A 17437-nucleotide genomic window follows, 5' to 3' on the forward strand; every position below is an offset into this window, starting at 1 on the left:
TTAGGGAGGAGCTCAGCAGAAATGTGCAGAAATGAACAGGCTGATTTGTAGTGGGTTTATTCTTCAGAATAGCTGTATGTATTTAGCACGGTTTTATTTTTTAATTTTCTTTTGAAGAAAAGCAAAACCAAAGTCCCAAACCTGTGCAAAAGGTCTCCTGAAACCACTGAAATTGTGTTAATTTCATCCAGTGAGGATATGGCCTCTTAACAATTAACACATTGGAATTAACAGAGATTTTTACTGTAGCCTTTCTTGACTTTCATCTGTTGAGAAGATGCATTCCTTTAAAATGATTCTTGGCTGAAATCCTGTATCTTTTTTTTTTTTTTTTTTTTTGAGATATTTTATTTAGAAAGTAATTTAATATAAATGAAAATACTGCAGCTTCACTATGTTTTATTTTATGGTTTTACATGACCATAGGAGACTTTCTTACACTGCCTTTGTGGTCAAATTTATCGTACCTTTGTGGTAAATTTGTTTCAGCGATAAATATTAGTACAATGGAGAACAACCCTAGAAGCTTTCATAGCACTTATGTAGAAGTGCAGTTTGGTCGTTGCAGGCAGTAATGGGATAGGAACTTCAAGTCTGGTTTTAAGATATTTACATTAATCCTACATGAGCTCCTTTTTTTTTTTCCCCCCTCTGAGGCAAGTCACCTAGTGCTAAGTGGCTGATCAATACATGTAAAATGTGTTTTGCAGCTAGGAAAGAGCGTTCCAGGCACCCATTAGCAAAGCACTTCTAGGGAAATACAGCATCTTAGGCCTAATTAGGCTCCTTAGGCCTGTACAACTTGAGGTTAATTATGTACTTTGCATCTGAGAGTACTGGGCAAGAAGTTCATCCTATCTGTAGTCAAAATGCCCTTGACGCGGGAGCGCGTTCCCTGCCTGGCCGTTTCTCCCTCGGGGAGCTCGTTGGGAGCAGCAGCGCCCGGTGTCCGGGTGGCCGCGGGACTTTCTGCGGGGACCTGTCCCCGCTCTTGGCTGACGTGTGTAACGGGCAGCTGCGAGGGCAGAAGCCACCCCGAGCATCTCCAGATGCCCCAGAGCAGTTTAATGAGCTGAATTTCTCAGCAGCCGTGGAGCGGTGCTGTCTGTTCACGTGGGCCTGTGGCCGGGCCGGCTGAGCCTGCGGGGTCTTGTCATTTGGAGACTTTCACCGCTCGTGTTGTATTTGACGTAGCTTGTAATCAGATGTAACATGACAACAACGGCTTGACAAGCTGATAATACACTTCACTTGCAAAATTCATGTGCTAAGACTGCAAACACATTTTTATTTAAGCTATGTCATGTTTATGCATAGCAGGAGGATTGCATTTTTCTGTACATCTGCCAATAGCAAGTCTGGGGAGATCYTGAGTTTCTACCTTTTAAAGTATGATTGATATTTTTCTAAGTGCTCAGAAGTTTAACTTTCCTCAGTCACACTAATTTATCTGGACAGTCATTCAGATACAAAGCACAAGCTGAAAGAGTTTCTCTGTTCCTTGCTCTCTGAAGCATGTGTGCTCCATTTTCTAGCCATTAGTGTGTTTCATAACTTATTATTATTTCTGTATTGGTGGAGAGTGGAAGAAGATAGAAAAGGAATTCACTTTTTTCGGGACTYGCATCTGTTGGTCTATGAGAGAGAATATCATTAAGAGAGTTTCAGTTTGTTTCTCTTTGTCTCTGCAGTGTTCATGATCCTATGAGCAAGTTGTGTGATTTTCCTCACCCTTGTTAGACCCATTAACCAGTATGGTTCAGATGTGCACGTTTCCATGGTTAGGAATACGTAAAGTCTGGGCTACTTTTTGGCACTTGGACCAGTTGGYCAAACAACCAAGTGTTCAGGTACCTGTTTGCTGTGCATGCAAAGCTGTTGGCACAGGGAGTGACCACACACAGGACCACTTCTGTCCACTTTGCCTGGTATTTTCATGCTAAATATAGTCACCTGGATTTACCACTTGTAACTGATGAGCAAAATCAAAGCAAGGAGAGCATATATGAGAAGAGGTCTTTCTATATTATGTAATATGCAGCAGTAGGGACATGGTTTAATCCTGGCTGGCAGCCACCAGGCTGCTCTGTCATCTTTCCCTGTTTCCGCAAGGGAGGGAAAATGACGTTTTATCCCCTGCCAGGACAAGAGTCACAGAAGGAAAAAAGGTGACAGCAACTTTCAGAATGATCTAAACTTGCTCTCCTAATTTGCTGCAGTGGCTTTGAGGGATGACCCAGGAAAACCTGSAATTTGCCCTGCTGCTGCCCTCTGCCAGAGCAGCAGGGCAATGCCCTGCCAGGTGTCATGCTTGGTCTGTCTGGTGACTGGGGTTYGGTCTCGTCACCAAGCTGCTCTGCAATGCTCTGAGGCTGAATACTGCTATATGTATTTCTCCAAGTCAAATCTTGTCACTTCTACTTGTTTTCACTGGAGTTACTCAAGTAAGATTCTGCCTAAAAAAAATCTGAGCATCAACAAAGGAAAATGTGAGGATCCCCATGGATGCTCTGCATCTGGCACATAAACACAGAAGGTGGCTGCTCAAATGGTGTCGCTTGCCACTCTCTTTACTCCCTCAGAATAGGTTTCCATAGGGATTCATCTTCATGGAGTTAGGAAGAGGAAGCAAGGAAATTAGGGATTCAAACTATATTATTCTCATTTAAAATATACCAAGGAAAGCAGCAGAATAATCAATTTGGTAGAATCTGAGCCTATACTAGCATGATCTTCCCCAATTTCCGTTTTTAAGAATTCTTCTGCAGGACTTGCAAGTGAGGAAGAATATTATATATTCTGTGTGCATTGTTATACACACACATACTCACACATACATTAATATATGTCTGTCAGCCTTTCCTGCTATGGATTTTTTAAAACACAAATCCATCAGGAAATCGTTCCCTCTCTGTCTTCCCCTGCTGAAGAGCATGAACCACACATGCCRGCAACTTGAATGCCCTGAACTGACTTTTCCTCTCTTGAATTTTGTGTGGAGAATGAAGGCTTGTCTGTGGAAATTTTCAAGCTATACATAAACTTTTTAGCATGCTATCTTCAAACCTCACTAGATTAGCTAAATATTATTATTAACTGGAGGGTCTTTTCTAACTGTTATTTAAATCTGTATATTCATTTAAATAGAGGCTTACTCTACCTTTTTGCTTGTTTGACATTTTTAACTGGGAGAGATTTCTTTTTTCTATTCCTACCCTTTATCACTTTCATTGTTATGGCATTATTAAATTGTTCATCTGATTCAGTTTATTGCTTTACTGGATATACATTGTGCAGACAAAACTATTGTTTTTTGAATGTCAAATCATATTTCAGAAAGCTTTTTGTTATTATTTTTGTCCTTGGAAAACACTGGACAGAAAATTACATTCATTAAAACTGTATTCATTACCAAATCCACAAAAAAAAGTTTTTTGAATGAATAGCAATTTGTCAAGCAATATGTCATAAAAGACAGTAACTAAAGAAAACCCAAGTAAAACATTCAGTTTCATTATTGAACATTTTTAGCTTTATTATTATAATAGAATTACAGTCTGACATAAAATAAAGAGCTTTTGCTAAACTCTGTAAAGCAATACATGCTTCTGCCATAAACAACCTCTATTAGATTTAGGTTTTATTGCCACATCACTGCACTGAGGTGCAATAAACATTCAATGTCATCTTTTGAAAATTATCCCAGGAGTAAACAGAAACTGTCCTCTATAAGAGTGTATCATTATTTTCAAGGAAGACTTACTATTATTACATGGTTTAGCAAAGCACTGTAAAAAAGCTACATAGAGGATACCTTGTCTTTGATAACCTGTGCAATCAAGTTTATACAGTATAATACTATTCTCATAGACTAACAAACTAAGAGGTGATATAATGCAGTCATTGCATAGCAAAAAGCAGACTAATTAAGTAATAATCACATCTAATGTGCAAAATGCAGACCAAAAGGTAGCTATGAATTGTTAGAAAGGTAAAATGCCCTAAATGAACACACTAGATTAACGCCAAAAATAACAAGATAAACAAGTACACAGAAGTTAAAGAGCCATAGTTTATTTTTTTCTATACATATATCTACACATGATACCAGAAGATGAAACACCCCCTTTTAATAAGCTCCAATCAGATAACTTATTAAGTTTAGACAGGACTAAATGTTAGACAACGAAGCATTATTAAAAAGAAAAAAAAGGAAATCTAAATAAAATATTAACTATTTCCTCTTGTAGATATAGGATGGCAACTTCTGAATTTATTGAGAAAGAGTTTATAAAACATTGCCTGAAACATGAATATGGACTTTGACTCTTGTTAGCTATTTATCTGAAGGCTCATGTAGCATTGTAGTTAAGTTCATTCAATACCATATCCTAATGGTTTCTGAATTAATGCTGGCAGCAATCCATAGTCTTCCTGTCTCTCTGAGAAATCCTCATCTGATACTTTGTGTTTCTAAGAATCAGCAGTACCAATCCTAACTAGAATTGTTTGAAGGGAGCACAATACCTGCAAAATGGACATCTTGTATTTAAAGCCCTTACATATTGTTCCTACAAATATATTGCTACAGTAAAAATGAAATGTAGTAAGTTTACTCAATAAAATCTATTTTTTCTGTACATTCTTTTGTGTATGACTTTTTTGTATTTAATGCTACATATATTACATCACCTATTGTAACAGTTATGTATCAGCAAATATAGCAGTAATATACAGATGAACTTCTGTCTTAACAAATATTCACCATTTTTACCTACCAAATATAATTCCGTACTTTAGTATTTACGCATGACCTGAGCAGACCAGTCATTAATCTAATAGTATACATTTGATGACATTGTCAAATTGCAAGCTACTGTACACTTAACCACTTTACAAATGGAATTAATTCCAAGCACTTTCTATATGTTTTTTTAGGCTTTCCAATACGATTGTTGTTGTTTTCTTGTTTTTAATCCAGGCTCTAAATATGTTTTATTGAGCATTTAACAACATATTAAGAGCTAAGAGGTGAATCCTAGACAATGTTTTAAGAACACAACTTTAAAAAAGTAAAAAATGTACAATCTCATGCTGCATATTTACATATATTATTTAAATACTATATTTTGTCTTTCTGCTATCCATAAATTTCAATCTAAAGCTTTTTTTTTAATGTATCATTTTTATAAAAGAATACATTCAACATATCTAGAGCTTGCAAAACTTTTTTTTTAAACTTTCTAAAACATAGTGATGTGTAAAAGCTACCTGTAAAAGCCTCCAGGAGTAGTTTGGATTACACAGGAGACAAAGGGAATTTAGGATCTGCATTTGATTGTGCAACTGGTGTTACATCTAGTCTAGTGACAACTTAATGCTTAGAACAAGACTGCAATAAGACAGCAGATTAAAGCATTTGTTACCATTAGATCAAATGTGCTATTCAGTGATAAACTGTACCTAGAGGGAGCAGGTATCCTTTTTCTTTCAAGACCATTTAATATCRTAATTTGGAATATAGAAGGGGAGAAAGAGATAGGAAAATAAGTTATCTTATGGAATTCAACACATGGAAAGCTTTACGTCCTTGAAAAGTTTATAAACAGTGTTTGAATAAATTTAAGTACAGTATAGTATGTGCAACATGAACATCATACAGAACATTTTCCCAATCCCCACAATCCCTAGAATAAAAATATCTTTCTTCACTTACATATACAGTATCTTTTTGGGACATTCAGCAACACCCTATCTATAAATGTATTCTGTTTTTCATTGCTAGAACTCTTCCTTTTTCTTTTCCAGAATCGCTTTCAGAAGTAAGTAGCTCATTGCTCTTTCCCACACAGGGGTTTTTAAATATATAGAATTTTTTTTTTTTTTTTTTTTTTTACTTTTTGTCAAAAAAAGAAACCCTTATTTTCTTTAAGACAGAGGCAATGAAGCAAATGGGAATTACTGTATGTGAAAACTAAAAGCAATTCCCAGCACAGAACACAGAACAGAACTAAATGAGTAAATGAGGTTATTGGTGTGGAGTTGGGGCTTTTAACTGGGGCTCCCGGTTTAAATAAGTGGCCCAATAGACTAAGTTGAAGATCCCAAAAAGCAATGGGAAGGCTATTCTTGATAGTCGATCAATTTTGCTGACGCTGTTAAAAGTTTTCTTGGGTTCTGCAGGTTTTGTTTCTGGTTTAACTTCTTTGGGCTCTATTGTTGCGCTTTTAGCAATGGTGGCCAGCCCAGGGTCCCTTGCAATATTAGGGGTGTAGCTTGTAGCTGCAGCTGTGTATGTGTTATTTTTCTTAATCAGAGGATCCTTCACCTTCTTTGGCTGAAGAAAGAAGAAAATATTTTATTCCAACTGTCATCTCAATAGATAATACAATGACAAAGCACTGTGATATTTTGGCACGTTTGGAATTTATACTAAAATTGTAATAAGATCTAAGTAAAATGTTAGTATCTATATGTATGATTCATGCAAAATAGTTAGGTAAAGCTGATGACAGAATCATTCTTTTTGATTACTTTTATTAATTAAACCAAATTAAATGATAGATAGGCTGTAATAAGGGCTTATTGATAGCTAGGATCACTGATACATAAACTTTCCTGTAATGGTTATGAATAGTGTCAAGCCACAGATAATTCCATGTTCCTTAATCAATTGTACTTTTTGACCAGGAAAGAATACTCTGAGACACTGAATTGCTCAATGTAGTTTTCCAAAATTAGGACAAATAATGTTGCGTGGGGCCTTCTTACACAATTCGTACCAAAAAACACCATGTGACTAAGCACTAGAGAGAGGATTGTTTAATAACATGGAAAGCTGCTTAATATTCTATATGCTAAGGGTTTAGACCAAAAGCAAATGCTTTCTGAAATGCTTGCTGAGTAGCACTCAAATCAATAAGTGCTTGTTCTGAATGCTACAACTGGGTCATGGTGGCTGAAACATCAGCCCGCGTGCGAGGGCTTATAGAGCTCCATGATTTTGGAGTCCATCTACTTAYACTGTTAAAGCAAGAAATCTAGGAAGATAGGAAAAAATGTTAATAGATGGAAAATCTTAATGAACTTGATGATCAGAAAGAATATCTTGATTTTGATCTGGGTCTGATGCTTTATAGCATGCTACCTGTGGGGAAAAAAATGGGCTCTGGGGATCCCAGCTGGAATAAAGTGGTGCCTCTTGCAGAGCATCTGAATCTGCCCTGCACAGAGAGAAGTGTGGGAGAGAGATGCACYGCATGGGCAGGGAGGCTTGAAAAATGCCCCACTTTGCTCCAGGTAGCTTGAATTATGGGAAAACAAGCAAACAAAATAAAAAGACCCCAGGAGCTTGGAAAATCTTTAAGTTGTGTTTGCCACAGAAAGAAAAAATGCACGCCCGCTGTTTGATCCTGTAGGAGATCATGATAATTAAACAACAAAATGAGCAGGCCTAAAGTAAAAATGCCAGCAGTGTGATTTATTGTTTTATTTCATAAAATAGCACCTCTATTTCTCTCTGCAAGAAGCAGCTGCCAGGGAAGAAGGACTTTCTGTAGGACAGATCAGCTATGGGTTACTATTTACATGGGCAAGGCATGATCAGTGGGTAGGGAGCCCGGGTGAAACTCCCGCTGTGGAAGGGGGGCTGCCAGGGCCGGGTCCAGCACACGGAGCTGCACGGGAAGGATAAGGGGCTGCAACGCTGCCTTTCTGCTGCTTGGTAAGGAAAGGGGTTCAGCTGCTGCCTGGCGTTGCTTTTACTGACTTTTTAAGTCCCTTCAGAAAATGTAATTTTTCTTTGAAACGGGTGTGAAATGGCTGTGTTGCAACACAGGTTATATAAAGAAAGGCAGTATTTGCTATTTAAGGACTTTTGTTCTTTTAATACAATCTATTTTAAAAGAAAATCATGAAGCTGGCAGCACCACAAAGACTCAGAGAAATGATTTTCAGTGAAACTGTCATCAGTAACTGAAAACTCAATATTTGCCAGCAAACAATTGTGTGGCTCGCTAGTACTAGCTCATTAAGCTAGTTCATTCTTGTGTTCTATAATACTTTTACATTAGTCATTGTTGCATAAATGTATAATTTCATTTTTATTTATTAATAGATAACTTATGTCACTAAAGCTGAAAAAAAAACCCAAAAAACAAATATTTATATTTAGACCTATGCTCCTGAATTAAACACATATTCGTGTACTGATGAGGAACATCTGCTCCTCCAAATATTTATTCTACTGAAGCTGTAGCCTGTGCGTGTTCATAAAAAGCAATTAGACAAGTAAAAATTATCTTTGGAGAACTCTTAAAAGTAGCTAAATGAGCTTCCTCGCAGAAGCTGCTGACTCGCTAATTCCAAGGAAATGCAGCTTCCTCTCAGCAGTCCCCAWGGGTGCTCTCCAGCATGAGGTTCTGCAAGGCTTTATGCGACGGAAGAATCAGGGTTGTGCAGCCCCAGCCCAAAATTAAGTGAGCTAAGGAGGAAAACTGGTGGGATTTCTCATTTACAAAAATTGGGAATGACGGCAAGGGCCCTGCTTGGGCGCCTTGTCCTACTGTGCCAGGCAAAGCTGTCTGACTGCGAATGGAGCGTTACCTTCTCAGGCACGACGCTCTTGCCGTCCCACGCGTAGCCCCTCTTGGTGAAGTAATTCACGGTGGCAAACTCAATGAGGGCGGAGAAGACAAAGGCGTAGCACACGGCTATGAACCAGTCCATGGCCGTGGCGTAGGCCACCTTGGGCAGGGAGTTGCGCGCGCTTATGCTCAGCGTGGTCATCGTCAAGACGGTTGTCACTCCTGCGGGGCACACGAGGTTAGGGTCTTTACGTTGTGGGCGCTCTGACTTTTCATTGATCTCTCAGCTATCACCACCCAGGGGAACCCCTCATTTCTCCCCTTTCCCTCCCTGTTTCTTCTGAACTTCCCCACTTAAATTCCATGGCGCTCTGGGGGCATCAGATTTTGATTTCCGTTGAGGGATACTGGAAATATTTTTATGTTTTTGTTCTTTGGCATTGTTTAGCAGAATCCAGTTTCAAAACTGGAATGGGAATATGTTTTGAGTTGGTTACTAGATGCTACTTGAGTTTCGTGAAATTTGGGCAGTCACCTTTGCTGTTCCCTCTGCAAGCCCTGYACATTGTCCCACAGATTTAGCAGCTCCATGTTTCTACTTCTTGCAGCAATTCAAAGATACTTACACAGAGAGCTCTAAAAGTACTATTTTCCTGTTCATTAGCCTGATTATTGCAAAACAGTTRTTTAGTAAATGTTAGTGTATGTTCCTTGCTGCATATGCGCAAATGCAATTAGCTGTATGTGACACTGCATTTATGTGAACTGATGGTTTTACAGATTTCTGTCCCTTCATTTGTGCTGCCCTGGAAATAGCAAAAAAGTTACGTAAGAGCAATGATAGAGCAGTCTGGATTTCAGTACCAAAACTGAACCCTCTCACCTCACTGCCCGGGAGCCTTCTCTGCCAGCAGCGCTGCGCTGAATTCACACAGGCTCTTAGAGATGCCTGAAAAGAGCCTACGGTGCAGGCTGGGCATTTCCATCAAATCACATGTCTGCAAGTTACCTAGACAACTGCAGTGTCATGCATTAAACGTCTCTTGCAAGCTTATTTTGACTGCAATGAGGGTTGGTGAAAATGCGCGGTGGCCTAAAAAGGCCAAATAATGAACGATGTATTTACATATTAGTGTAAAGACTTTGAATTACTGGTGCCTAATGAGGATGTGATTTCTCTTCCCTAGGAGACAACCTAATCTTGTCTTTGACTCATTACTAGTGAGTTTATATTCCTCTAATGTAGTAGTAAAATAGGATTTATTATTTGTATTTTCTACAGTGGTAAGTGGGCTGAAGGATGTAAGCTGTTCCTCTGTGTATGCACATATTCATGCAAAATTAGAGCTTTCCAGGGCTATTAGGGAATTAAAAATCTCTCATCTTGATAGGTTATGATCAAGTAAGCATAACATTGGCTACTAAATAACTGCCTTAAAAAGGAAAACTTTTAGATGCGTGGGTTCTTGAGCCCCACATATACTAGCTTGAACGTCATGCACTGCTATTTGCTACTCATTGTGGGGCTAGGAAATTCTGTTCTCCATCTAGGGACAAAGCATTACAGCATTGCAAGCTGCCAGTCTGACATTTCCTTTTAAATGGTGTGGTCAAAAGCGATAAAATAGCTGCAATTTCAGTAGCTTTGAGCAGAGAGTCCTTCAAGAGCCCCACATCAATTCTCAGCAAAGCCAATGCTAAAGCTTCAGAACTGATTTTAGATTTTAATCTGCAGGATATTATGCAAAGCAAATTTAATTATGCTCTGCTTTAAGCTGTTCTCCTGCAGACTGTCAGCCGTGTGCCAGCAGAAAGGCTGAGCCCGTTCCCCCGGTCTCTGGTGTGTGACTCATGGGCAGAGGCTGCAGGGAGCTGGGGCTCAGCTGGGACGAGCCAGGCGAGGTGGCTCCAACAGCTCCCTTCCCGCGCAGGTCCCGGGGCCGCGGCCTCGCTCAGGGTCTGGCCCTGGGCTCTCGCACGCAGATGGACGAGCCCTGCGGCTCTGCTCCTGCCCCGTGCYGGGCACCCCCTGCGCCCCCTTCTAGCACACGACAGGCTGCGTCACACTGGAGACACTTCATGTGCTGTTGGCTTCATCAGAAATGTTGTCACTTGTTTTTCTTTTAATTATATAGCTGATTAATATCTCCAAAAAATGCTCTAGTTGTCTGCTTCTAATTTTAAGCGAGTCATTTGTAGTCAGCAGTTAAAACACCAGGGGCCAGYCGTATAACTGAGGAGTCCTTTAGGTTCTCTAACGGCACTCATTGAGTGAATCTATCCTAAGCATGATAAATCTTGTCACTGATTTCAAGAGGCCTTTAGCAGAAGTGTTCAAAAGGGAGTGCTGAGAAAGATTTTTATGGTAGGCATTTTCAAATGGCTTAYGGATGCCAAATGGCCAAGACTCACTGATGAAAACCTCTTTGCTCATCTCCACTATCAATGTCATGGCTGTTTCCCCTTTCTATTTGTGGTTATTTGTATTATTTACATTTGTACTTGTTTGGGAAAAGTAGAACTGGACTAGATCATTCAAGATGTTTTCAGGTCTCTCTTGAGAACCAATTGAAGTGGTTTATATCTTAAAAAATCAAGTTTCGGCCACATCTTAGCAATGTTAACTACTGTGCGCTGCMCTATGTACAGTATCCTGCTGTTCTCTAATATTACATAACCTGCTATAGCATAAAATTCCTGATACTTCTTTCGTGTTCCATTCCCGAGGAGTGCTGGGACTTTGCTTACCAAACACAGTTCTTGCTGGAACAGATTCTCTATTGAGCCAGAAGGAAACCTGTGACAGAATCACTGTCATGATGCAYGGCAGGTAAGTCTGAATGACAAAGTAACCAATCTTTCTCTTCAAATGAAAATGTGTAGTCATAACAACATATTCCCCTAAAAASGAGAAAAATGGGAAAATGAAAGCTTTTACAACTTTACAAATTAGAAGGCTTTGTTGCAGGTAATTTTTCTTTGTATTCACCCCTATTATAAAAAGAAAATATAGYCCTTGGATTAAGCTGGCTGAGCTCTGAGGAAAACATTTAATAAAGCAGATATTAAAATTCCACTAATAATAGAAAACTAGACAGTTCTGGGAAATGTTAATTAAATTCACATCTTTTCATCTCCTCTGAGCAGTGAATGAACGTATGCATTCACTAGTGGCTGTTCAGGCCTCTCATGCAAGGCCTAATCCCATTACAAAATGGAAAACCAACATACTATTCGCATGTCAACAGTGTTCAAGGGCAAAACGAAGACAGATGCATTTCAGGCGAAGCGGTTTTAAGGTGTTGTGGCTGCTGTGCCTGTGTTGGAGCCGCCGGTGCCTGCGCTCCACGCTGAGCCCAGCGCTCCAAGCGGTACCTGCGGTAGGAGCAGCCTCTCCTCAAGCCACCGGCTGGGGCAGGAACAACACAGAATATTTTCACTAACACTATGTTATTGGGGGCTGCCAAAACAGATGAGCTGGGTTTACGATCAGAAGTGTTCTTAAGCATTCATACAACTCTATAAACCTTTCCTGACAGGGCACGGCAAATAAGGCCCGTTTTCATGCTGTTATTTACCGCATCACTGAAAATGGGTTTTTGGAAAAAAAAAAAAAAAAAAATCAGCTCGCAAGACAGGAAAATCCATTGCTGTGACATTTTGTTCAGGGTAGATTGATTCTTTGTAAAATAGACATTAGCTTGGAGAAGAAACAGGTGGACTTGTAACTGAACAAAAATCTGTGTCTAAATTAGAGATGACACCTGAAAACACCATGATTCTCTTTTAAAATATAGGCAACTGGAGRGAGAGTTGCACCTATACAGGAAAAGCCTAAATGGGATTGAAAAGCTTTGTCTAGACATTGACTGCTTATGCACCGAGCATGTCAAATGCCCTTTTCTTTAATTCAGAGTCTAGAGGAACATTCATATGAACCGTCTTGCTCCACTTATAACCCTGAGGCAAGCTTATAAATAGGATGTGACAATATTCCTGGTATGTTTCAATATAAAATAGAAGACAGCAGCAAAGGGGAGAAAGAGAATCAATTTTGAGAGGTAGAGCAAAAGATATACAAGRAAAAATTTCTTTCAGAAATAATACTGACAGGAGTATTAAAATGGCCATTATTACAAGGATTTTGCTCATCTTTATTTAACTTTCACCAAAACAACCTCCTTTTCCTGTGTACCAGAGATTATGATTCTATGAAGGGTACCAGTCCCGGCTTGGAGAGCCAATAATTTAATTTTAGCTACTAAAATGTGACGTGGGAAGCTATTTTAATGCAATCAGATATAGCATGATCACAACAGTATGTCAGAAGTAATTCACTGATTGTAGATGACAAGTTAAGAATACAGAGTGAACACACCACTGTACTCTGAAGCTTTATTTAGCTGCTTAAATTATCAAAGTATTTTTAACCTCTACAAAATGAGAACAAGATTGGAAGTTTAAAGGCAATTAAAAAGACAGAGGTTTCTGTGATCAGGTAAATATTTTAAAAGGACTGAGCCAGGAGTCTGTTAGAGGTCTGCCACAAGTAGTATAGCAGGCAAAGCACAGGCCCAAAATCATGCCTACAATTAAATGACAAAGCAAAAACATTTTTTAAGGCAAAAACATCTTTTAAGTCTCAAAACCAGCACTAGACTGCAGTCGTGTATTAGGAGGTATCTGTGCCTAAAAGCAATCTCTGGTGAGACGTATTTAAATGACTGCAGGACATGAAATTTTGCCATTTCTTTAATGTATCCTTAGCTTCCTGTGTTGTGTGGCTGGGTTTCAGTGGAATGCATGGCAGCRTTCACAGCAGCTGCCAACTGCTGCCCAACTTCCCGGACAGAATTCCTGTAATTCTCTTTTCAAAGGTTTGTAATGCATATCATATCATATCCCATAGCCTAAAATTCCGAATGGTCCTTCAGTAACATCTTTCCAATATTTATAGAGTCTGAATATATTTTGGTTTTAATTGAAAATTACATGTGCTGAGGTGTATGCATCTTACGTTCTTATGTCTATCTCTAAGGTATTTCTTTCTAGCTGCCCTGGAATCCCTGAGGTCTTGACATATAACTGCACTGAGTAGATAAACTAATTTGTTTTTCATTTATTTCATGAAGTTTTTTCATTTATTTCCTGACGTTTAAATGAGTTTATTCATATTATACAAAAAGAGACTTTTAAAAATGGCCACATAACTCCTTCATTTAAATTAACCAAACTTTTTGGACCACTTCCATATTTGAACATTTTCAGTGATCTAAGAGAGTTAGTATCTTTGCTCAACACTTAAGCAGCTGCAGCCCTTCATCAGCCTTTAATTCTACAGTATATGCAGTCTTTAAGAGTCTATAAATATATAGACTCTTATAAATTAATGTGTCCTCACAAGAAAACAAGCTGTTAATTCTGTGAACTATTTTTTAACAAACCCAGATAATTATCAGATGGGTACCTAAAAATGTGTGTGTCACAGCATCAGGCCTGAGTTTTGATGTGGGGATTGACTTTTAGCTATGATAAYGCTCTTTATGTCACTGTGGGTAGAAATAAAGCTTTCCTTGACTTTAAAGTACAGTATTGTCTTTTTTTTTTTTGATTATATGCTGTATTACCTAGTAGAAAAAAAAAAAAACTCTGTAGAAAAGTGTCCTGTCAGCAGATACACAGAACATTGAAAAAAGAATAGACTATTTAGTGAATACAAATTCTGCTGATTTTCAGCACAAAAATATTTTCGAAGTGGCAAAATAAATCCATGTAAATAGGAATTTGCAGAAACACTTTAAGCATCTGTTTTTCTTTTAAGGACATCTTACAAAGCAGAGAATTTTAAAGTCCTTTTGAATCAAAAAGACTCAGCAGTTAGAGACAGACAGTAATTCACATACATCACAAAAATATAACTCTGTGCTTGAGCATAGCAATAATAACTATTATTTTGTTTTCCAAATGGTAGTTGCGCATGCAAGTAAATGGAGATGAATCTCCCATTGCCAGCATGGATGAATAATTACACTGTGAAAATATTTTAGTCTTTCAAAACTGTGACAGTTGAATATCTCTGTCCATGAAACATTCTGAATTTGTGGTTGTCTTATTCTAGATGCAGACATGAGGAGAACAAATGGCCTTGTAGCAAAGGAAAAAAATAAAGGGAAGGAAAAGGATTTGATGATTTCACCAAATCGGTTTATAGTTTTGCGAATGTTCTGTGTAGCTCTGCCCTCCCTCATAGACTGGGAAACTGCAACCATACATATCATCTTAAATTTGCAAAAGGTTTTTGGATATTGCTTCAGAGACCCACAGAATCAGCTGCACCACAGCTTCATTTTCTCGCCTCATGTAGGTGCTGAAAGTTCCTAAATGAAGGTTGTTTTTAGCTGCGTTGCCTTTTTGTCAGATGAGTCACCCCTGCAGCTCTGAAAGCGGGGAGGACTTTCATAATTTTCCTTTATTGTGCCTTACACCTTAAAACAGAGATGTGCAGAGGATAAAGATGTGCTGGAGGATTCTGCTGGGTTTACACCTACCCAAATGGGGAGAAAAGTGATTCTTTAACCACTTGTGGTGTCTTGCATTATTTTTATGAAGGCAAATGTCAAAAAAAAAAGTATTTCCATGTGAAACACTGAATTTGAAAACAAATGTTGTTTCTTCCACTGCTCTCTCTTCTTAGTGGGTATTAAAGAGATTGCATGTTTGGTACCAATAGGATAATTTAATGGTTTTATTTTTAGTTTTCGTAACTGTTGGATCTAGTCCTTTGTAATGTTTTCTGCATCCAGACAATAACGTATTTATCTTAGCAAGTGTTAATTATACAGCATTTAAGATTATGCACAGACATGATAAAGTGTTTTTTTTACATAGAAAAAGGAGATGGAATTGAGAGCTATAAAACATCATGGGAAGAAGAGGGATAATTTAGTTTCTTCATGGAAATGCGTCAAGAATTTTTATACTTCCTAGGTTTGCCTTCAGTACTGTTGAAAAATTTATTATCTGCCTTTCTTAAGAATTTATAGGGTGCTGCTCACAAGGCTATCTAATTATCCTGAACTATATCTGGTATTAGCTATGCAGTTTCAATATCTTCCCAGGCTTATGAGTCTTCTGCCTGTCCTGCCGCTCTCATAACACGTCCCTCGAGCAGAGACCTGGTGGGAAAGGGCATGTGTGCGGGGTGCCAAGGTCTCTCCAAGCAAGCAGCTCCACAACGGGAAGAGCCGAGGGCTCCTTGCAGTTCCTCACAAATCCCGCTGACTAAGGCAAGTAAAGGGTAACTGGGCTGGATTTCACAGAAGCCAAGAGCTGTGGCCAGGCACKGAGTTCTGCCCAAGCCATTTGTGTGGCCCAGGATCAAAAGCAGCAACTCAACTGGTGCAGTTGTGTTAATGTTCTTCTTAAGCAAAGTACTTATTGCTGCCATCCTACTTACTGTCATGGTCACATTARCTCAGCATCATAATCTGAGCTGAATATTGGTCCATGAGAACCTTTCGCCTGTAAGAAATTTTTTTGACTAATGGGGTAGATGAGCTTACAGCGACAAGCTAAATAAAAAAAAATCCAGGTATGAGTTTAGCGTTCAATCTAAATCGACTCACTTTCCTGTACATGTTGGCTCATTTTGTAAATGAAATATTTAAAATTTGGGCATTATGTAACTCTACTGCCCTGGCCATCGCCTCGGCCACATTCGGAGCAGTGCTGCTGCTTCAGTGAAGCACTTCTCTCTGGTCCATTAAACGTTCAGTCTAGTCAACAGTTTGAGCACTTGTTCATTCCCAGTGCTCAGTTTATTGCTGTATTTTGGTCTTTCGTCCCCCTTCAAAATAACTAGAATAAAAAAATTAAATCTTTTCTCAGTAGGCAGTGGAAAAGCAAAAAAAAAAGCCTGCCCCAAAGTTATACCTACATAATGTGGTAAAAATAGGCTTTTTTTTTTTTTTTTTTTTTAACATCACAGAATTAGCAGTTTTGGATTTAAAGCGGGTACGAGCATTAAGACCCCTGAATCTTATATTTCGCTGTTCAAAATGGTTTGTAATTTTGTGAAATGTTTTCTGTTTACTTTAAATACCTCCTTGAGAGCTTATATGCTTGCTTTCAGCATCCTTCTTCACTGCCTACTCCAGGAATATGCTTTTGTGCGGATTCACATTCTGATGTTCCTTTTTCAGCTTATATAGAAAGCAGACGATAAAGTACGATAAAGATAGAAGTGCCTCTTTCTGATGTAAATTACTCTTTGTTTTTGGCTAGATATGGCACTGTAGTAAGCTTTTAAACCCTTCAAACATGTCAGCTACTATCTGAGGTATGAAAATAATCTCAAGATACGCTATCTTTTGACAGTTATGTTATCCTATTCTGAAGCTCGCATATTGCAATTTACATCACTTGCTCCCTGGTCTCTGGGTCTTTTTTTTCCAAACTCTAAATTCTGTTTTGGCAGTTAAAGATCCTCTATCAGTGCAGACCCATGATTCTTGCCAGAAAATGTATTTTACACACCTGTGCTGGACTGAACAATTCCTGAGTCCACAGTCTGTCCAAGCAGATCGTATTGGTTCAGTCGAGAGCCGTCTTCAGCAACAACCACTGATCTTGCTGGCTCCCGTGTCCATTCATATACGACCTCTGCTCTGGTATAAGCATCTAATTTAAAGGAAATATATTGCATTTCAGCTTTTTTTGTTTTTTAATGCTGATATAGCTTTAACAGAAAAAAAAAAGAGCAATTATTTAATTTTAATAAAAGAGATGTTAAATTTTATTAATTATTAATTTTCTGACAAGATCCTACAGTCAGCTTATTTCAAATTTAAATC

The 17437-nt window shown here is 38.6% G+C and overlaps 1 protein-coding gene across 2 annotated transcripts in view; it reads right to left on the minus strand.

Annotated features, from left to right (window-relative positions):
* Positions 1-3855: 3855 nt before the first annotated feature.
* GABRA1 (gamma-aminobutyric acid type A receptor alpha1 subunit) overlaps positions 3856-17437 on the minus strand; it is a 39086-nt gene continuing 25504 nt past the window's right edge. Inside the window, exons 7-10 of one of the 2 annotated variants that reach the window (XM_026047448.1) lie at positions 17121-17264; positions 11334-11486; positions 8605-8807; positions 3856-6337 (exon numbers count right to left, since the gene is read on the minus strand). In XM_026047448.1, coding sequence (XP_025903233.1) covers positions 6029-6337; positions 8605-8807; positions 11334-11486; positions 17121-17264 — 809 coding nt within the window. In that variant the 3' untranslated portion in view covers positions 3856-6028. The remainder of the gene's footprint in view (positions 6338-8604; positions 8808-11333; positions 11487-17120; positions 17265-17437) is intronic. The other variant, XM_026047449.1, reaches the window with a different exon arrangement.

Source organism: Nothoprocta perdicaria, unplaced genomic scaffold (genome assembly GCF_003342845.1).
Source record: "Nothoprocta perdicaria isolate Ctin4 unplaced genomic scaffold, notPer1 scaffold_5, whole genome shotgun sequence".
NCBI classification, from domain to species: domain Eukaryota; kingdom Metazoa; phylum Chordata; class Aves; order Tinamiformes; family Tinamidae; genus Nothoprocta; species Nothoprocta perdicaria.